At 42.0% G+C, this 22,541-nt stretch overlaps 2 protein-coding genes across 5 annotated transcripts in view; one reads left to right on the top strand and one right to left on the bottom strand.

Moving 5' to 3' along the window:
- The window catches only part of ASTN2 (astrotactin 2), a 902,747-nt gene that overhangs the window by 206,193 nt on the left and 674,013 nt on the right, over positions 1-22,541 (bottom strand). The gene's annotated exons all lie outside the window — the stretch shown is intronic.
- TRIM32 (tripartite motif containing 32) lies at positions 8,190-21,179 on the top strand. 2 transcript variants are annotated; one of them, XM_063082091.1, is made up of 2 exons: positions 8,190-8,245; positions 17,540-21,179. In XM_063082091.1, exon 2 carries the CDS (start codon positions 17,621-17,623, stop codon positions 19,580-19,582), a length of 1,962 nt encoding a protein of 653 aa, XP_062938161.1. In that variant the 5' UTR covers positions 8,190-8,245; positions 17,540-17,620; the 3' UTR covers positions 19,583-21,179. The 2 variants fall into 2 exon arrangements, with proteins under 2 accessions (XP_062938161.1, XP_062938162.1); XM_063082092.1 differs by having other exon boundaries at positions 8,202-8,245; positions 17,543-21,179.

Here is a 22,541-nt window from a genome sequence, read left to right as displayed (position 1 = left end):
AGTTAAGAAAAATTCGGTAAACTAAAATTTCAATTGAAAATTATATAAACTTATGATTTGTTTTTCTCTTTTAAAAAATAAACATTTTATAGCTCTGTCCACTGAAAAGGGCTAGAAGTAATGACAATGTATTAGCAATAAATAATCCTAATGCCCAGGCTCTGGTTTCTGAAAACCATTTTCCAATAAAAGGAACAAAGGATTCTTTGAAAAATTCTTGTTTCCAACTCTGGAGTAGGTATGGTACAAACTGAGCCTGGGATGTTTTGTTGTACTAAAAAGCAAGGTCAAGACTAATGGGGTCATTTCCGAAGGACATAGAAACCTACTTAAAAGGGCTTACATTGGCCTAACATTAAACAATTTCAACATCGAAAATAATAATGATTGCAACTGATTGAAATTTATCAAACAAATTTTTATTAATTCATTATGTTCCTTAAAATAAAACCAAAACCAAAACCAATAAATAAATAAATAAATAAATAAATAAAAGGCAAGTGAACAAAGCTCATCATAATCACTCAAAGCCCATGTTATATTAGGGGTCACTCTTGGTGCTGTAGGTTCTAAAGGTTTGTACAAATGTACAATGACACACACCCACCATTATAGTATCATTCAGAGTATTTTCACTGCCCTAAAATTTCACTGTGCTCTACCTATTCATCACTGACCCCTGCTCTCAACTCCAGCAATCACTGATCTTTTTAAGGTCTCCATGGTTATGTCTTTTCCATGTCATATAATTGAAGTCATACAGTATACAGCCTTTTCACATTAGCTTTATTCACTTACTGAGATGCATTTAGGGTTCCTCCATGTATTTTCATGGCTTGATAGCTCATTTCTTTTTAGTGCTAAATGTGGTATGTCTGGATGTAGCACAGTTTATTGATCCATTCACCTACTGAAGAACATCTTGGTTGCTCCCAGGTTTTGGTGATTATGAATAAAGCTGCTATCAACGTGCAGGTTTTAGTGTAAATATATGTTTTCAGCTCCTTTGGACAAATATCAAGAAGCATAATTGCTAGATCTCATGGTAAAAGTATTTATAGTTTTGTAAGACACTGCCAAACTGTCTTCCAAAGTTCCTGTACCATTTTTCGTTCCCATCAGTAATGAATGAGAGTTCCTGTTGCTCCACATTCTCGTTAGCATTTGATGTTGTCAGTGTTCTGGATTTTGGTGATTCTAACAGATGTATCATGGTATCTCATTTTAATTTGCATCTCTCTGATGACATAAGACATGGACTATCTTTTCATATGCTTATTTGCCATCCGTATGTCTTTTTTGTTGACGTGTATGTTAAGATCTTTGCCCCATACTTTAATCGAGCTGTTTTCTTATTGTTGAGTTTTAAGAGTTTTTTGTATATTTTGGATAACAGTTCTTGATCAGATGTCTTTTGCAAATATTTTCTCTCAGTCTTTGGCTTGTCCTCTCATTACCTTGACATTGTCTTTTGCAGAGCAGAAGCTTTTAATTTTAATGAAGTATAGCTTACCAATTGTTCCTATGGATTATGTTTTAAATTTTAAAATAGCAATAAAACCTTCCTATTTTTAGAAAAGTAAAATAAAATAATGAACAGGAAGTGACATGAAAAGTATATGTGGGGTGGAGGTGAGGGAATTGGGCAAAGGAGACTGTCTCTTGTCTGCAGCCAGACAGTCTTATAGATGACAATTGGTGAAGCGATGAACAGTAGCCATCATGGAAAAACAAACAAGAAAACTCCTGCAAAAGGACATTTATGCAGACTTATTTGTGATGGTTAAATGTTCAGAGATGGGTTTGACAACTTGACAAACTCTTATTTTGACAACTATAAAGTCCAAATGATTTCAAACATTTTCCCGTATCAAGTAAATAAAATATCAAAATTTGTATTTATTAGAAAAACACTTGTTAGACACCAATCATTATCATGAACAGGTATGAACAGATTAAGAGACATTTGTAAATATTTATTTATATAAATACAATCAATACAATGATTATATTCAAGTGGTAGATGAAGTTTCTCTTTTCAAATGTTCTTTTATGCTTTAAATTTAAATTGAATTCAAACATCTATTGAGCATTTACCATGTATCAGATGTAGACTAGACTGAGAATCATACAAGGATTTGGTATGACATGGAGATAGACTCAGAGTTTCAGCAAAAAAGTAAACATAGATAGATAGTGATGGAGTTTGGATGTGTTGTCCCCTCCAAAACCCATGTGGAAATTTGATCTCCAATGTGGCAGTGTTGGAAACTGATTGAGTCATGGGGGCGGATCCCTCATGAATGGATTAATGCTCTCCCTTGTGGCAGGGGGCCTGAGTGAGATCTTGCTCTATTAGTTCCCAGGAGAGCTCGTTGCTTAAAAAGACCCTGGCACCTACTCTCTCTCTTGCTTCCTCTCGCCATGTGATCTTCTCGTACCCGCTGGCTCCCTGCCACTTTCTGCCATGAGTAGAAGCAACCTGAGGCCTGTGCCAGATGCAGATGTCTCAGAATCGTAAGCCAAATAAGCCTCTTTCCTTTATAAATTACCCAGTCTCAGGTATTTCTGTTATAGCAACACAAAACGGACTAAAACAGATAGATAGATTGATAAGAGAGGGAGGGAAGGAGGAAAGAAAAAGTGACAAAGGAAAGGCCAGAGGGAGAGAGACAGCCTCTAAAATGACCCTCAATGATCCCACTTTCTGATACTTACTGCCTGTTATACCTTCTTGCTCTTGAGTAACTTGCTCCTAACCACCAGAATACAGCAACTCTTGGTCAAAGCACTGTTGTTACAGGCTATCTCTGGGATGCCCCAGGGCCCCCTTCCTTCAATGCACCTCTGGGAAAAGATAGCACTATATTAACTCTTGAGAAAAAAAAAGGGGGTATAGCAATATTGAGAGGATGCTACTTCTGTGATTAATTTACAAAAATTGTGGCTTCTGTCTTGTTAGGAGACACTTTCTTGCTAGCTTTGATGAAACAAAATGACCCATGCAGAGGCTCAGGTGGGAAGGAACTGAGGGTATTCAAAAGCCAGCAAGAAACTGAGAACCTCGGTCCAACAACCCATAAGGCACTGAATCTTGCCAATGACTACATAAGCAATCTTGGAAATGGATATTTCCCCATATTAGTCCTCAGATGGGACCCCAGACCTGGCCAATAACTTGATTTCAGTCTTGTCAGACACTGTGAAGCAGAGGCCCCAGTTAGGCTGTGCTTGGATTCCTGACTCACAGGAACTGTGAGACAAATGTGTGCTGTTTAAGCAGCAATGTTTTCAGGGTAATTTGCTGTACAGTGATAGATAAGTAGGAGGGTGCATCAAAAAGTTGGTGGAAAAATATAATTGAAAGATAATACAAATCTTTCCATGAACTTTTTGACATACTCTCATAATACAAATAGATAGATAAAATTTTATATTATTTCATGAAAATTATAGTAGTTATACACTTCTAGGCTCAGACAAATTTGGTTAGGATATATTAGAGTTTTAAATCCTTGCATTTTCTCTCCTATATTTTGTAAGCAAGACATTTCTTTTCCCTCTTGGAATTCAGTTGCTAATGAGAGAAGAAAAGAGGACTATTTTGTTGAGAATAGTGATAACAACAATATTAACAATGATAATAATGGCTAATATTCACAGAGCACTTATTCTTTACAAGGCAGTGCTCTAAACTCTTAAGACCTATAAAGACATCTAATATTCACCTTTCTATGTGGTAGAATACCGTTGTCTCCATTTTGCAGAGAAGGGATGTGAGGTACAGGGAGGCTAAGTAAGTTGTCCAAGCTTACAAAGCTTGCCAGTTTTAACAAGTTACCAAGCTTTACTTCAGATCATCTCTCTATTCCTCAAAATAACCTTCCAGGTGGGTGGAGCTGGGGTTTTGCCTGATTCTAAAGCACTCCCTCTTTCTATACAATGGTGTACTTAATAAGTAAACTAATTTATAATAATGACAAATGCAATATAATGAACATTACTCAAGTTAGGCAAGGTGCAAAGTGTTTTAAATTCAATATCTCATTTTGCTCCCAACAATCCTGGGTTAGCTACTGTTAACCCTTTTTCAAAAGAATGAAAGAGAACTAGAGATATTCTTTATAAAGAAAACAATATTTAGCTTATAGGGTGGCATTATTAGTAGAGTTATGTCCCACAATAAGATATGTTGAAAGCCTAATCCCTAATACATTATAATGTTACCTCATTTAGAAATAAGGTCAAGATGTAATCCATTAAGATGATGTCATACTGATATAGGAAGTGCTCAGTTTCCCTGGGGTGGGTTTCAGGACACACCTCTGGGTTTCTAGCCACTCCCCCAGGTCTCAGGCCCCTCCTCTTGGCCCTCCCCGACAGGAAAGCTACTATTGCTAGTTAGACATATTTTTGGCACTAACACAGGGAAATTGAGACCACAAGCAGCAGTCTTATGCAAATCTAGTGGCTGGGCACAGAATATTCTTGACTACGTCTGGTGCATACAATGTGATGTGACCAATGAACATGCTCTGAAAAGAAACCAACTGAGCATGTGCAAGGCTATGTTACATTACAGAGAGCCACCCCCTTAACTGAATATTCATGAGAGAGTATGAATATGTATTGGGTAGTGAAACTATAAAAGCCAAATCCCTACAGAAAGAGGGGTTGTTACTCGCTTTCCTGGGGCCAACCTGCACTTCACTGGCTGAGATATGTATGCTCTACTTCTGTGTTCAGCTTACTTTTTAGCAGGTGGCTGCTCACTATCTTGAGCCAGCCTGCACTCTGTACGAAAGTTTAAGTGTGTATTTCTTACTTTCGTGTTAAAGTTGGTGTGGGCCCTGCTCAGTCTCTGGAGTTAGGCCATACTTTCTCTGTGAAATCTCTATCTCCTATTTGTTACATTAAACCTGTTTTCACTTTCTACTTTGACTCTGCTCTTGAATTCTTTCCTGTGGCAGAGTCAAGGACCTGGTAAGGGGACAGAGTGGATTGAGGCTAACCAGATCCTATCCTCTGACATAAGTACTGGAGTGGGGCAGGCTTTTAATCCAATATGACTGGTGTTTTTATAAGAAGGCACAGACACACACACTGAGGAGAATGCCTTGTGAAGGCAGAGATAACCACCTGAAGGCAGAGATTTGAGTTATGCTATCACAAGCCAAGAATTCCTGCAACCACCAAATGCTGGAAGAAGCAAGAAAGGATCTTCCCCTAGAGGCTTCAGAGAAAGAATGGCTCTACTGACACCTTTTTTCCAGACTTCTATCCTCCTAGAACAGCTAGAAAATAAATTTCTCTTGTTTTAAGCCTCCTAGTTTGTGGTACTTTGTCACCACAGCCCTAGGAAACTGACACAGGTGGTTTAAATGTTAAATAAAAAACCATTATATTAAAATGCTGAATAAAGAGTATTTAAAGTGCTCCAGAAAGTATATTTTTTAAATTTCTGTTTAAGAGGAATGCTAACATTGTGCCAGGGTATGCAAAGCTACAGGATAAAAATGAGCACATTTCCCCAGACTGCTTATTTTACTCTGAGATTTTGTGGGAAGTGTGGTAATTAATTTAACTGGTGAGTAATTTAAACATTTAAAAAAAAAAAAAGACAGTTAAACAAACACAGATTTTTTTTTTTAAAGAGAGATTTTTTTTTGAAGGCATGCTTCAGTTACACGTGTAAAAACACACAAACATTCCTGAATTGAGACTTTGCGTTGGTAATTATGGTTTTCAGCAAACAGAGTGCTAAGTCTCCCTACCTGGTCTGAAAGGGAGTATAAATCAGAAATTATTTGGCAGCAACTCTCCCATATCTCCCATCTGCAACACAGCAGCTGGTAGAAATCCCACAGGCTCCTGTCCAGAGGGCCCCTCTGCTATTCTAGTGGAACAAGCCGCAAGGAAATTCTCACTATTGTCTGGTGATGCGCTCAGAACAGCTCACCTGAGAATCTTTGCCTAGACAGGATTACACTGTGTGGTCAGAATGACAGCCATGCTTTGCCACATATTCCATGACTTCCTAATCATTGTCATCTCTCCTCTCTTTTGAGTCTTACAAATAAACCCACTCAATAAAATAGAAAGATGGTTGCTGTCATAAACTATGGGTAGGCTTTTGATGGTGGTTCTGAGTACGTCATGGGCCTGACTGGCCTGGGACTGTTCTACAGTTCTACTTCCCAAGTGGCGACTGTAAGCAAGTTATTTAATCTTCCTGAGCCTCAGCTGCCTCTTTTGTAACATGGACCCACTAATATCTATTCAAAGAACTGCTGAGGGTATTAATCGTGACATGCGACAATATCTATGAAGTGCTTGATCCATTGCTCAAAAATGGCTACCTTTTGCCTGACTAATCCACTGAGTCATTCTGCAGCTAGAATAACTCCAGGTTGGACAGAAATTGTGATTTTCCTGAGGTCACATTTCCAAGTCTAACCTACTCAGCAACTCATATGCTAGGCACCGTGCTAGTAGATGTGACTGCAAACAGCCATTATCCTCTAGGGAGTTCACAGCCCGCCGGTGGAGATGTTAGGTAAGTGGATAATTAAAGCCCAACTTGGTATGTGCTTTGTGAGAAATCATCAAATTGCAAGTCTTCATTCAGTGAACACACCACAGTTACCAGGAGCCCAGGAAGAGGAAGGTGGGAGAAGCAAGCACTCCTCCTGCCCTGTCCCTGTAAGGTTCTGTCTGCACCCACCAGGTGCCAATTTTGAGCAAAATCTCCTCTGGGCCTTCAGTGCCTCAGTGAGCTCCCTTCTCTATCTAGTTCTGACTCAACCTATTCCAGGACTGCCTGCTCCCCACTTGTTCCTGGACTGCAAGTGCAGATATTGCCAGAGTCCTATGCCAACCTAGCAGTCCAGAATCTCCAAGCCTGTTCAAACAATGCAATGAAGTATGCCAACCCAGCTTTCTATTGCCCTCAATATCTGAAATATTGGGGACTGGGCATTATGGAACCTGTAGTCTAAGAAGTTCTAAGAGCTAATTAAAAAGTTACCATTAAGTACAAACCATTTATAAACTCAATTAATTCTCATAGCAAATCTCATCTTCACTTAGAGATAAAGAAATGAGCAGAGAGATTAAACCAGGCTAAGAGGGTGGGTTGTTAATAGAAATGCTTTCAAATTTGGGCTCCTCTTATGAAGAGGTGGCCTAAGTAGGCATCAGTTGCTTTATCTCAGAGGGTCCTTACGAGGATTAAGTGAGGTATAGGCATGAAGTGCTTGGCTGCAGCCAGACAGCAAGTGTCAAAGATGCTAGTTTTGTAATTGTTTTTGTTATTTTGTCATTGTGCAGGGTCACATAGCTAAGTGGAATTTCAAATCCAAGCCCATCCTACTTCAAACTCCCTTGTCCTCCTAAGCTATAGAATATGGTTACCTTCAGGAGAAGGCAATTGACCCTAAACTACCTCAGGGAGGAAGGTTCTGGCCATCCGGTAGGCCAGACCACCTCTCACCTGGCCAGACTCCCCTGCTACCTCTCCAAAGCTAGGCTTGGGTTTGGTTCCTGGGTAGTGTCAGTATGCAGGGACAGAAGCTGCGGAGGGTATTCCCCGTATCTTCCTCTGCTGTTGGTCTCCCAGCTGAGTAGGTAAAATCCCAGCAATTTGTTCATCAGATAAACTCGTCTCTAGCAGGAGTGTATGTCACAAGGAGAAATACAGGGCCCGAGGCACTGTCCTTCCCAGGGAGTCCAGGTTCTGTGCTTGCCCCACAGTGAGTCTTATTCTTCCTTTGCCCATTTCTCAGATGGAAAGCTGAGGTCGAGAGAGGCCTTTCTACGAGGTGCCAAGGCTTTGTTGAGGACCACTCCAGGAGAACACGGTTAGAGAAGGGGTTAAGATACTGAGTTTGTAGTCAGCCACGCGTTCTGGCTTAGCTCCCGACTCGCTTAGGGAACAGGCCCCTTTTGCCTCTGAGCCTCAGTTTCTTCGTCTGTACAAAGGGGACAGAAAGCTAGATGACGTGCTGCTAAAGCCCTCAGTTCTTACCTGAGAGCCCGCCCCTACCAGGTCGCCAGGCCCCGAGAGCTCGGGCCCGCTGGACTACAAGTCCCAGCATGCCTCAGGGAGGGGTGGGGGCGGGGGCACACTGACTGACAGGCGGCTCTGCGAATTGGCGCCGATAAGGGCCACGCTACAGCGCGTGCGCAGTAGGCAGCGGGAGGGTGGGCTGGCGGCGGTGGACGCGTTGGAGCCGCGGGCGGTCAGGTAGGGGGCGGGAAGGAGGGTCTGGGACAAGGAAGAGTGGCCGGGGTCGCGGGCGGTGGCTGAGCAGCGGGGCGGGGGACCTTGCTGGCGTGCAGCGGCCGGCCCACCCCCGAATGGCAGGGTCCGGGGACCGGATCTGAGGGGAAAGACCGGGGTGGGGGTGGGGCTGTGAGGGGCAGGCTCGGGAGGGATTCGGTGGGCCTGAGGAGATCCGAGGAGATGCAGCTGGGGGAGGGCAGCGAGGGGCTCTGAGAAGATTCGCGGTCGCAGCATCACGGGAGGTATGAGGTAATGTGGGGGCGCGGAGAGACGGGGTGCAGCGTCTGGGAGGTGGGAAGGAATCTGAGGGCCCTGGCGGCATCTGGGTGCAGAATTTCAGAAATTCTGAAGGAATTGGGGAGTTCTGAGATTTGGGGTGCAGAATCTAAAGAGATTTTAAGGAATTTGGGGGCGCTAATCATGGGAGGGGGTGGCGCAAGATCTGAGATCAGAGGGAACTTGGTCTCGTACGATCTTGAGTACTAAAGAGAACGGATTTTCCGGAGTGGGATCAGGGGAAGATTGAGGGGGTGAATTCTTGGGGGAGTCATTGGGAAGCAGTATCTTGTTAGCAAAAAGAAGGAACCAGGCTAAGGTTTGAAAGCAGCACATGGCATGGAGTGGGTAAGAAAGGAGGGAGTAGGGTTTGAGGGCGGCACAGTACCTGATGGAATGCGGGAGATGGGGGCTCAGACTGAGAGACGGCAGACATCTGAGGCGTGGATTGGGGTGTTGAACTGGGATGCAGGGGTGAAGGCGGCAGAGATTTAGAAACTGGATTAAAGGATCTGTGTCAGAGGGGTTTGGGGGCAAGAGTGAAGAACTGGTGAGGACTGCAATATAGAGCCTGAAAGATTGGAATTCTGTATTGTAAGAGGGATGGGAACAACAGGGTTTGGAGAGGACTGAATAGTGAGGTGGAGATGATGTAACTGGGCTATAGAATTAAAGGTCTCTGAGTAGGTGTGTGGGTTGGTGTCTTCAGCTGCTAAAGGAATTTTCCTGTAGTCTGCATGGGAAGCAGAGGGAGTTCTGGGGACCCAAGGACCTAAAAGTAATGTATGAAACTATACATATGAGTGTATGAAGTTTAGCAGAGTTCAGGAACAAAGTCACACTCCTTTGGTGTGTGAGGGGTAGAATCCTTCTGACCTATTAACCAAAGATCCCTTACCATGAGGCAGGTGTGACACTGCCACTAACTCCACTCTGACTCCCTGCCTGCTGAAAGTGGTAGTCTAAGGGGGAGAAGAGACTGGTCAAAGCGGATGAAGCAGGAAACTATTCAAGGTCATCTGCCTAAGCACTCTTTCCCTGTACCCCCATGCTGATAGCAGATTGTATGCGACCACCAGGGCAATGAGTTGAACATTATCTCAAGCCTGAATTAATCCTATATTTAATGTCCATTACAGCTCAGAGAAGCAGTGACTCTGTGAATGAGGTGTCTGGGCTGGGAAAGAGATAAAAATAAGGGGAACTCGTATATATTGAGCATTTAGTCTCATGCCAGGCTCTAAAGCAGTGGTTTTGAACCACGGGCAGTCTTGTCCCCCAGGGGACATTTGGCAGTGTTTGGAGACAGGTGGGGGAGGAAGCTACTACTGGCTTCTAGGTAGACAACAGGGATGCTGTTAAATATCTTACAATGCAGGGGATAGCCTCCACAACAAAGAATTATCTGGCCCCAAATTTCAGTAGTGCCAAATTGAGGGACCCTGCTCAAGAATCAGATATGTTGGGTTCAAATCCTGGTTCTGTCTCTTCCTGGCTTGGTGGTCTTGAATGAGCTATAGTGCCTTGGCTCTTCATCTGTAAAATGGGGTTAATAACAGGACCTGTGTCATAGGATAAATGTCAGGATTCAGTGAAGTAAAATCAGGGTGCCTAGTGTCTGGTGCATAGCAAGTGCTCAAAATTTAGTAATTTTTAGTTTTTATATCTACTTTCTTACTCAGTTTTCATAACAGCCTTTCTAAGTAGGCTCTATTATATCCAGTTTTACACATGAAGAAACCGAGGCTTAAGAAGTCACTTGTCTAAGGTTCCATAGCTGGGAATAGCAGAGTTAAGCTCATATCTAGATTTCTGTAACTCTGTATATTCTCTCTTTCCTTGCTGCTTTCTTGCTAGAACCTACTTATTTTCTTATTTTCTCAGCCCATTCCCTTCTAATGAATTGAGTTTTGTCCATAACTATCACTGAATATCAAACTGAACTCTAAAGAGGGTAAATCTCTCTGATTAGGTACGGAGGAGAGCTGGACTTTGTTCTTGGTTTGCTCTTAGCCGAGAACCAGTGGGTAGATAAGGGAAGAAACTTCAGGTTGGCGGGCATGATGAGGTGCAAGGGACTATGGGTGAAGTATGGAGGCCGTTGGCTTGAAAAAACACATAGCAGGGACTGAGGCTGAAGGAAGTCATACTCTGAAAGAGTAACTACTGTTCTAAATGATGTGTTTTGGGTTTCTTTCCCCTGTGACAGAATAGTAGCATTGTTCTTATGAGCTCCAGGACTAGCTACAGCATTGATGAAGCCAGTTCAGAAACAAAGCTGAACTGGATCTGAGGTTAAGAGACTTAGCTGAAATATCCACACACACCTCTAAGGAAAATATGTAATAGGAATTGAGTTACATTACACTAGTTTGATTAGAAGGGCTTTGCCAACACTGAAGAGCCCCTATGTCTGGAAAGTAGTTGGAGGCCAAAAGTTTGCAAGGCACTTGAAGTGGATCATTGTCCGTGCTCTCTGATGTGCTGCCTTTGTAACATTCCCTCCATTATGTCTTTCTGGTGGAATAATCGGATTTAAAAATCACTCCTAGGTGCCTTTACCAACCTCTCAGCCAGACTTTAATGAGAGGTAATGGTAGTCTAATCAGCTAGGGAACTATAACACAACTTTTGAGTCAGTGTGGTTTTATGACTGGGAGTTAACACATAGGGATTTGAATCCTCATTCTACTACTTACCAGCTTTGAGACCTCGGACAGGTTACTTTTCTCTGAGCATTGGTTGCCTTACTTATAAAGAGGAATAACACATACTTCACATAGTTATTATGAGAATAAGAAATAATGTATAAAAGGTGCCTGACACTCAATAAATAGTAGTTGTTTTAAGAGAGAGAGCAATTGTGAGAGGAAGGTGATGCTGGAAGGGAACTGAGTGTTGCTTCGCCAGATTTTGATAACCCTAAGCAGTCTCTGCCAGTCTGCCATCCTTCTTGTACCTTTCCCAGGACCTGCTTCTGAATCCTTTAATCAAAATCTCATGATTAAATTAACACATGTAATTGCAGAGAAAGGAACTGAAAGAGAGGTAAGTGGATCAAGATTAGTTGAAGGTCCCCTGAGAAAAGGCTGTTGATTTTGCCCTTATTTTGTATTCTTTGAGTCACATTGTCAACATAAGTATTACCCAGATGTTTGTGGAAGATGCAAGGGGACCTTCCTAGGTCCTGCAGTTTTAGAGGAAGACAGAGACAACAGGCAAGCATTTTTTCCAGCAAACCGTGTTATTGATTTAACCCTTGACATAGTGTAACTAAAGTTTTCTTTTTTCACAAACATATTTCTTTCTGGGTTATTTTATGTGCCCCAACTTTGAGGGCATGCCTGTGTTTCCCCATAAGTCCTGACTTGGTGAGTTTATCTTAGCTGTCTGCAGGTGCCTTAAATACCTTTAGTGTAATGAAACATCATCAGACTCCTCTCCCACACACAGGATTGGGTGAATGTCAGGTAGTGATGTCAAGCGAACTTTGACAATTGGAGATAGTTTTTATGTACTTGATTAGCATTCTGTTAAATGCATTTTAAGCATGAGGAATAAATACAGTTTTAGAAAGCTGATATGAAGAAAAATGTAATACACTGTACAAAAAACCCAAACCACAGAAGCATGGCAATACTAAGCTGGACCTATGTCTTGTGAAAGGAAATGTAGTATTTTAATGTTGTCTAGTTTTTAGGTGAAAGCTCTGTTCATGTCTGTTTTTGCTCAAAATTGTATCTCCTATGCCTTTTACAGGATCAGCGTTAAGTGCTCAGTAAAGATGGGTTTAATTAATTGCTTAAAGTTCTCCAATTTTGCTCATGGCCTCAGCCCCCAAGGGGCTCTAATACATGTATAGAAAATAGAGATATCTAGAGAACTACCCAATGATGGGCACTCAAGCATTGGGTGAAGATTTGTTACTTTAGGTCATCTCTAATCTTTTGATTCTGACATCAGGTAAAACAATCTCCGGGAAGGCTCAAAATTTTTGTTATTTAAATGTATGTATCTGATGCCTTGGGTACAGTATCCCTGTTGAAAAGTACCTATTCATTTCTCCTCAGACTGCTGCTGCTGCTACTACCACCACTACTACTGCTAATATTAATAAAAGCCATTATTTACTGCACAGTTAATTGTGTGCCTGGCTTGGTACTGTACTAAGTGCTTTACACCCATAATCTCATTTAGTCTTTGTAGTAACTTTGTGAGGAAGATACTATTTTAAAACCCCTTTTCATAGATAAACAGAGCTAAAGAAGTACTTGCCCAAGTCTGCACAGTTAGTGGTAGAGCTGGGATTCAAATCCAGAAAGCCTGATTTCTGAGACCACTTCCTTAATCTATATAATACTGCCCACTCCCAGCTCCTGCCTTTTAGTCCTAGATCTGACTCATTTCACTCACCTGTTCTGTTTCCTCATCTATATCACTCTTTGAAATTACTGTTAATTTTAGCATTCCATATTTATTCTCTACTAGAGGGAGCTACAGTGGCTTATTTTCTGGGCAAGAGAAGTGAACTCATTTGTCCATGAGTTTATATCCTGGATGTCTAGCATTCTCAATCAGATTTCTCCAAAGCTGACCAGTCCTTTTATTAATCTTTAAGTGCCTTTACGTGCCATGAAAGAAAAGGTTCTTCAAAATTTCTTTCAAAATTTGGTTTGTAAACTGAATGCTTTGTTAGTACTTGTGGTTATACTGTTCCTGATTATTATTAAAATTATGTAAACAGCATCCTTTCACTGCATACCCACCAGTCACAGGCTTATCCTAGTCATCACAGTAACCATTTTATAACCTAAGAAAATAGGTTTAGAGAGATTAAATAACTTGCCTACTGTCTTGCAACTTGTAAATGACAGTACTAAGATTTGACCTCAGTTCTGTGGACTTCAAGGTTCATGTCTTTTGTTTTGTTTTTTCTACTAACCTGGTTACTTATATTATGGACTGGGGAAAGCCGAGTGGTGCCAGAAGAGGCTAGATCAGGCTGGGATATAATCACAGAATTTTCCTCAGTCTTAGAGCAGCCAGAGTGGAAACAGCTTAAGGGCTAGATTTGCATCTGGAGTGGAAGTATAGGCTGTATAGTATTCATCATTAGACCATAAATAGTATGTTGGGTGTTCATTCTGGTTAGTCATAGATTTTATAGCTAGCATAAAATGGACAGCTTACTTAAAGACTTGAGATGATAAGACAATTCCTTTCACCTGTGTAGTCTTTTATTTTTATTATTTTTTAAAAATTTTTTGACCGGTAAGGGGATTGCAACCCTCGGCATGGTATGGTCTGCACCATGCTCAGCCAGTGAGCGCACCACTCATCCTTATATAGGATCCAAGCCCGTGGCCTCAGCGCTACCAGCGCCGCAGTCTCCCGAGTGAGCCACAGGGCCGGCCCAATCTTTGTAGTCTTTTAAAGTTTACACAGGTCTTTGTGACCTCTGAGGCCAAATAGACATTCAATCTGAGCCATTTTCAGTACTGAAAATAATGACCAAAGGCACCCTTCTGGAAGAGAGAGTCTGTATCTGCATGTCTATTTTACCTTCACTTCAGGCTAGGGTCTTCTGAAAACAATGTTCTCGGATTGTGAGAATGAGGAGTGGTTCTGGCTTTTTCCAGATCTGAAGCTATCTTCTTACCTGATGCGTTAGTGACGGGAGAACTCATGTTTCTTATGCCTTGGCAAAGCATGGCAGCTTCAGGGCAGGGATTCTTGACATCCTCAGAGAGCCTGGTGAAGCCACAGTCAGCCGAGAAAATTTGGGTATGGTTGTGGGCATAGTAAATTCATTTTTTAAAACTGTGGCTTAGTAAAAAAAAAAATAAAAAAAAAAAAAACTGTGGCTTAGACAGGGAGGCAGGAAGCTTTTTAATTGAAGGAGGTGGTATGATATTCTAGTAAGGTGGGGAAAGAATTTGCTGGTATTTTAACAAGTTGGCACACTTGTTTAATTAGCTGGTCTGCAGTGCCAGCTCTGGGAAGAACAGATGTCCCTGTGCATTGTAAGGTAACATGCTCTGGATCCAAACACCAAATGTTGCCCTCAGTCTGTTGTCCCAGATGATAGAAGAGAGAATTGAAACTGTTCAAACTGAAACTGAAAAGGTTTGCATGGATCCTGTGTTGAGGTTTCTATTAGTATTTCTATACTATTGCCCAGACCCATGACATTTAAGAATTCAGCATTCACAATTTCATGTATTCACATGGGACCTCATAGGCTCATGATATGTGGTAATTTATTTTGAGGCATGGATTTGAGTCATAATGGGTTGCAAGCCTGGTGTGTGGGAGTGGGTCATTCAGCTAATAAATCAATCTAACCCACTCTGTAGTAGCTGAATCTCATAACTATATTATTGTCCTTTCTTGTGGAGAAAATTATATACTATAAGGCAGCATTTCCTAGAACATGGTCTAAAGAACACTTGTTAATAAGTGTTATATAACAGGAAAAAAAAAAGTAGGTTGAAGTAATGTTGGATTGAGCAAAGTAAAGATGTCTGTACTACAAGGTTCTACCCTGTTTGAGCTGTGTGACCTTGGGCTAGTTTCCTCATCTATAAAGTAAAATAATAAAAATATTGCTTACTTCATAGTGTGATTATGAGGATTAAATGAGATTAATCATATGAAATGTCTGCCATGGTATCTAGCAGATGATGGACACTAGATGCATACTTTTTCCTTTGCAGTAGAAGGGGAGTGGGATTTCAGGAAGGTAGGATTGACTTTACATAGACTGTGCATGTCCGCTGCTGCATATTGGTCAGATTGAATTCCAAAGTTAAATATGGAGGAAATTTTTTGTAATATATATCTCTACATTGAATCCCCTTCTGTATGCCTGGAGAAAGAGTTGATGATGTGTGCAAAGCTTTCCTCAGCTAACTGCACTGTACTTAAAACCAAGCTAACTTACCCTCCACCACCTTCTTCTTGATGTCTACATATCATGAGACTGCACAGGTGTAGCTGTAGCATTTGCATTTAAGAAAGGCTGAATTTATCCATATGCCTCACTTTGCTAGAGTTACTCACTCTAATTTCGGTATAAGTTGACAATGACATAAGGCTGCAAAGCACTGTCTCCCTGGGTCTGCTTCATGAGCATATGTGTATCGAGGAGGGTAGGAGTGTTCATAATATGTACTGAGTGAAGCATGGGGTATTCCAAGCAAGAAGTAAACTGTCTTGATAAGGCACTACTATTTTTTAAATCATCTGGGCTTGATTCTTTGGTCATCTTAGCTCTTTACCACTACCCCACCATAACCCACTCAGCTTTCCAAATCTAACTGATTATGCTTTTGGAATACTGAAATGCATCTTCTTTCCATTTCCACCACCTGCTCGCTAGTTCAGACTCCCATTACCTCTGCCAGGCTATTTTGCTGTAGCTTCCAAACTAATTTCTCTGATTTGTTTCTCCACCTCCATTCAACTTTCGATCATATCAGTTTCCTGCTCCAGAATATTCATTGCCTCACCGTGCCCTTCAAAATGAAGTTCAAAAGTCTCATTTGACTCTGAAGACTGTATGTAATCATTCCTCAGTTTATCTTTCCAAGCCTGTTACTCTATTTCTCCTATATTCTCCCATGATTTTAACCTAAGGACAAGAAAAAAGAGAACTAAAAATCATTTAAGACTTTTTTTGGTACAGAGCCAAATCTTAGCATTCTATATACTACATATATTATCTCATTTAATCCTTACATTAATCCTGTAAAGGCAGTGTTATTCCCATTTTATAAATAAGGAAAATAAAACACAGAGAAGCTAAGTGTTCTCTGTTCTCTTTCTAATAACAAAACTTATTGTCCTTTCCATTGTTTTCTAATCTTTGTTAAGGCTGTACCCTCTGCCTGGTATTCCTTTCCCCCATACCTATGCATCCTTCCAGGTTCATATCAAATGTCTTCTCCCCTCTGAAAATGCTGCTTCTCTTTAAGTTGTAATGAATCTGTCTCAACCTCCATCAAACTTTCATTTATGATACTACCTTCTATTTTGATTATTATTCACCTACATGTCTTGTTTCCTTTCCTAAAGTTTGAGCACCTGAATTGAAGGATATATATCCTGAAAACCTCTTAGTATTTAGTACAGTACCTGATACCTAGACTTAGATAGGTGGATAGGTGAGTAGGTAGGAGTATAGATGAATAGAAAATATGTATTTTCTGATTCAATGTTTTGAAGATCACCTAAAACTAATCACCTTAATATTCAGTTTCTCTACATGATTCCTAGGCCCCCAAACATGACACAATGAACTCTTATGACATGATTTTTTTAAAAAAAGCCTCCACCCCTTTTCCTTACATTTTCTTTGCTTAAAATACCTTTATCCCTCATTTCCACATTTCTTTTAAGACATATCTTAGGAGTGGCACCACTTCTGAGAAGCCTTTCCCGATTCCTCTAGGTAGAATCCATTCTATCCACTACCACAGAATATCATGTGGCCCTCCATATTATACCTATTCCTTTTACTGTACATACTTTTTCTTTGCTTTTCTCCTAGTGTAAATTATGAGTTGTAAACTTCACAAAATGGGAAAATAAGCACTAGCATTTATTCTAAGTATACTAAGTGCATCATATTTATCATGTTATTTAACCTTTATGATAACCATGTAGGGGCATACCATTATTATTTCTATGTTACAGGTTCGTGATGGGAAAACTGAGCTTTAGGAAGTTTAGGTTACTTCCTTAAGGTCTGAGACTTAAGTGCCTGAGACTCCAATACCTGAATTCTCACCCACTGTGCAATGCTTTGTCTGTTTCCCTGTGTGTCACTATCATCTAACACACAGTAGACCTTAATAAAATATTTATTGAATAAGTGAAAGACTGAATGAGTGGTCATAACTATTCTGTAAATATTTCTTGAGTGAATTAATTCATAGAGGCAGTGGAAAATGAATAATGGTTTCCTTTTCTCTTTAGCAGGAATTTGACCATCTGGGGCATGAATACTAAGCTATTCAGTTCTGGACTGTGCTAGCAGGACCCTTCAACAGAATTGCAATGGCCACAGCAGCAGCTTCTCACCTGAACCTGGATGCCCTCCGGGAAGTTCTGGAATGCCCCATCTGCATGGAGTCCTTCACAGAAGAGCAACTGCGGCCCAAGCTCCTGCACTGTGGCCATACCATCTGCCGCCAGTGCCTAGAGAAGCTACTGGCCAGTAGTATCAATGGTGTCCGCTGTCCCTTTTGCAGCAAGATTACCCGTATAACCAGCCTGACCCAGCTGACAGACAACCTGACAGTGCTGAAGATCATTGATACAGCTGGGCTCAGTGAGGCTGTGGGGCTGCTCATGTGCCGGTCCTGTGGTCGGCGGCTTCCCCGGCAGTTCTGCAGGAGCTGTGGTTTGGTGTTGTGTGAGCCCTGCCGGGACGCAGACCACCAGCCTCCGGGCCACTGTACACTCCCTGTCAAAGAGGCAGCTGAGGAGCGGCGTCGGGACTTTGGAGAGAAGTTGGCCCGTCTGCGGGAGCTTATGGGAGAGCTGCAGCAGCGAAAGGTAGCCTTGGAAGGTGTCTCTAAAGACCTTCAGGCCAGGTATAAAGCAGTTCTCCAGGAGTACGGGCATGAGGAGCGCAGGGTCCAGGATGAGCTGGCTCGCTCACGGAAGTTCTTCACGGGCTCTTTGGCTGAAGTTGAGAAGTCCAATAGTCAAGTGGTAGAGGAGCAGAGTTATCTGCTTAACATTGCAGAGGTTCAGGCTGTGTCTCGCTGTGACTACTTCCTGGCCAAGATCAAGCAGGCAGATGTAGCACTACTGGAGGAGACAGCTGATGAGGAGGAGCCAGAGCTCACTGCCAGCTTGCCCCGGGAGCTCACCCTGCAAGATGTAGAGCTCCTGAAGGTAGGCCATGTTGGCCCCCTCCAAATTGGGCAGGCTGTTAAGAAGCCCCGGACAGTTAACATGGAAGATTCCTGGGCCATGGAGGATGCAGCCTCTGCTGCCTCTACCTCTGTTACATTTAGAGAGATGGACATGAGCCCCGAGGAAGTGGTTGCCAGCCCTAGGGCTTCTCCTGCCAAACAGCGGGGTCCTGAGGCAGCCACCAATATCCAGCAGTGCCTCTTCCTCAAGAAGATGGGGGCCAAAGGCAGCACGCCAGGCATGTTCAATCTTCCAGTCAGCCTCTACGTGACCAGTCAAGGCGAGGTGCTGGTTGCTGACCGTGGCAACTACCGTATACAAGTCTTTACCCGCAAAGGTTTTTTGAAGGAAATCCGCCGTAGCCCCAGCGGCATTGATAGCTTTGTGCTAAGCTTTCTTGGGGCTGATTTGCCCAATCTCACTCCTCTCTCAGTGGCCATGAACTGCCAGGGGCTGATTGGTGTGACTGATAGCTATGACAACTCCCTCAAAGTATATACCTTGGATGGCCACTGCGTGGCCTGTCACAGGAGCCAGCTAAGCAAACCATGGGGCATCACAGCCCTGCCATCTGGCCAGTTTGTGGTAACTGATGTGGAAGGGGGGAAGCTTTGGTGTTTCACTGTTGACCGAGGAGCAGGGGTGGTTAAATACAGTTGCCTCTGCAGTGCTGTGCGTCCCAAGTTTGTCACCTGTGATGCTGAGGGCACCGTCTACTTCACCCAGGGCTTGGGCCTCAATCTGGAGAATCGGCAAAATGAGCACCATCTGGAGGGCGGTTTCTCCATTGGCTCTGTGGGTCCTGATGGGCAGCTGGGTCGCCAGATTAGCCATTTCTTCTCGGAGAATGAGGATTTCCGTTGCATTGCTGGCATGTGTGTGGATGCTCGTGGTGATCTCATTGTGGCTGATAGTAGCCGCAAGGAAATTCTCCATTTTCCTAAGGGTGGGGGCTATAGTGTCCTTATTCGAGAAGGGCTTACCTGTCCAGTTGGCATTGCCCTCACTCCTAAGGGGCAGCTGCTGGTCTTGGACTGTTGGGATCATTGCATCAAGATTTACAGCTACCATCTGAGAAGATACTCCACTCCTTAAGGGATGAGACCAGTTTCTTCTGCTCCCCAGCCAACTTCCCTTCCCTTAGCCATTGGTTATTGGTACTATAGAGTAGATTTGGCCTACATCCTGATTCCAGCTGGGTAGTCCTACAATTTTAGAAGCTCTGTCTTTTGGTGTTTTTTATTTGTTATTCTGCCTTTCGCCTGCCTAAATTTAGAGCTTTTACAGATGCATTGCCCCAAATAGGACACACGACAGTGTTAGCTGAAGTTTGATTAGAAATTAGGCATGTCCAAGGCTTCAGTAGAGAGCCACTGTAGCCTTTTGCTCCTGTGTTTGAAATTTGCCCTTGTATTGAATCCTTGTTAATTTTCTCCCTTTTGGCTTTGATATCCCTAGTCCATTGTTTCCTTCCTATTATAATGTGCTTCATCTGTGACACTTTCTCTTCAACTCTGGTTGCATTCACTGCACATGCTCCAGTGGGATCTCCTCCTTTCAGTGACATTTCAGACATCATATCCCTGTAGCATAACATCTCAGGTCTGATCACCTTTACCAGTATGAAGGCGCATTCATTTAGTGCCACCAAAGGAGATACCCGGTCCCTTTGGGAAGCAGTACCTCTCAGCTGGGAATTTGTGCCATCTTGGAATGGTTTCTCATTGCATATGTGACAGAGAATTGGATTGACCCTAGTTAATCAGTGTTGAAGATGTCAGCCAGGAAATTGCTTCCCTTTTAAAGGAGCATATGGATTGGAATTATGCCAAAGCACAGGAAGATGGGACTAAGCGAACAAATGCTAATATAGTCAGCAAACTTGGATAGTTTCTCGGCTCACTTTTCATACTACTTCTCTCCACTGATCTGTGCTAAGAGTTGTGTGAGGAATTGTACAACACAGGCCAGAGTGAACAAAGTGATAAGGTGGACACATCTCATTTTCATCACTAAAAAAAACAAGACTGTTGGGTTGTTATTCTGCATTTTCTTAAAGTGAGTGCATACTATTTGGTTTCAGGATTGATTTCTGTTTCTCTCTCAAGCATTAAATAATTGATAACTGTTTCTTCATCACTGGTGTTCATGTCTTTTAATTAAATATGGAATTTGGGAGGTGGAGAGAGGCATGACTTGTACCATGCAGTTTTGCTTCCTTATCTGACACTGCATTCTTGAGAGAACAGAGATCTACCCAGATCAAAATTTGAGCCCAAAGCACCATCATATAAAGATAATCCAAATCTCACTCCCACATACATGTGTACAGAATCAGCCCCCGAGGTTTAGAGTCACCAACACCCTGTTCTAAACTGAGCCTGTGCCATATGTTTTATCCTTGTAATCACAGTTCAAAAAAGGAAAATAGCCTTATGCTTTTAAGAAGAACAGAAGTGGGTGACAATTTGTGACAAGGTTCTTCAGGCTGTGGTGTTTATTAAGCAATGTATCTTGTTCTAGGTATAAGGGGTGATGGTGAGCCGAAGAGCTATTCCCCTGCCTTCACAGAAACAAAATTCGCTAAGCCACTCAACATTGTTTTTTCAGTGGCAATGGTTTTTTTTTGTTTTTGTTTTTCCTTTTTTGCTTCTGTTGTGATAGCTGCCAAAGGATAGGTAAAGAGGTAATTAAAGTGAAGTTGAACTAGTTTGTCTTGTGCTTTTCACCTGGAGAACGCCCCATGTTCTGATTATGAAATTGCGTCCGATTTTCAAAGATTGTGTAATTCAAAGGAAATTGATCCAATTAAAAGTGCATCACAAGTGACTCCACTAGTTATTAGAGCCACTTTATCTGTGGTGGCACCCGGCAGCAGGAGATCTGTCTTTGCTGTCAGTGGGGGACTTGCTGAGGCAATAACAGCAGCTTTTGGTACACAGTTCACAGCAGAGAAATTAGCATAATATTGTGGGCTGGCTTGACGTAAACGAGGCCAGGAATCTTCCAGATGCTGATGCTTTTGAAAGGAAGTGCTATCACTGATTGGCATTCAGCATTTAGATCTATCCCCATCTCTAAACCATACTCATTTCTTGGTCCTCAAGTAAAGCAGGAATCTGTGTGCTAACTTAGTAGAAGCCAAGTGTGGTCTGAACGTTTTTGTTTCTTTTCCTCCTTTGATGTGAATATTTTAGGCTCTGCTTAGTATAATTTTTAATTATCTGCCATGTTGACTAAATTGGAGAATATGACCCCAAGAAAATAATTTGCTCAATTATAGCATTTTTTTTCTTTAAAGCAGCAGTACCCTTATCCAGATAAAGTCTTATGTGCAATTTTATCATATAAAATATATCAAAGAGCAGCTGCTCTGATTGAAGCTGGTTTGTGGGGCTGGAGAACCGCCTACTTTCTCTTCTCACTTCCTGTGCTACCATTGCAAAACTTGTGAAGCTACAGAATTCTTTCTGAAAACCACTGAACTGTATAGCATTGCTAATCTCCCAGTTCCGTTTTATTGTTCATGTGGCCTTGGACAAGTCACTTAACTCTTTCCTCTTCTGGAAAATGACAAAAATGATCCCTGCCTTCAGGAAAGGGTATGAGATAACAGATGTGAAAATACTTCATCCAGTTCCTGGAATACTCAAATGATGGCTGCTATTAACTGCTTTTATTGAGTTGCTCAAAAGAATGCCTGGTAGTGTGATGCAGTCCAACCACACCAAATAATGCCTGCCTTCTTGCCTACCTTCTTGCTTTACAGGTTCTATTTGGCAACCAAAACCTTTCTCAGGCATTTCATCCCCCTAGCCACAAGTGTACAAATACTATCTCTACATGTTTCGTGTTTCTATTGTATAAATCACTGTGTTGCAATTATTTGTCCGCATTTCTGAGCTTTACTGGGGCTAATTACTAGCTACCAGTATATAACATGCTGCCTAATATAGAGTATGTCCTCAGTTATTTAATTGGTTCAGTTCTTTACCTGACTTGAGAGTGACTCCAGTAAGCTGAGTGTTCCCAGTGCAGCCTCCTTACATTGGGT

This window comes from Cynocephalus volans, chromosome 17 (assembly GCF_027409185.1).
Source record: "Cynocephalus volans isolate mCynVol1 chromosome 17, mCynVol1.pri, whole genome shotgun sequence".
Classification (NCBI taxonomy): domain Eukaryota; kingdom Metazoa; phylum Chordata; class Mammalia; order Dermoptera; family Cynocephalidae; genus Cynocephalus; species Cynocephalus volans.
The sequence above is the reverse complement of the archived record's forward strand: the minus strand, read 5'-3'. Positions and strand labels throughout refer to the sequence as shown.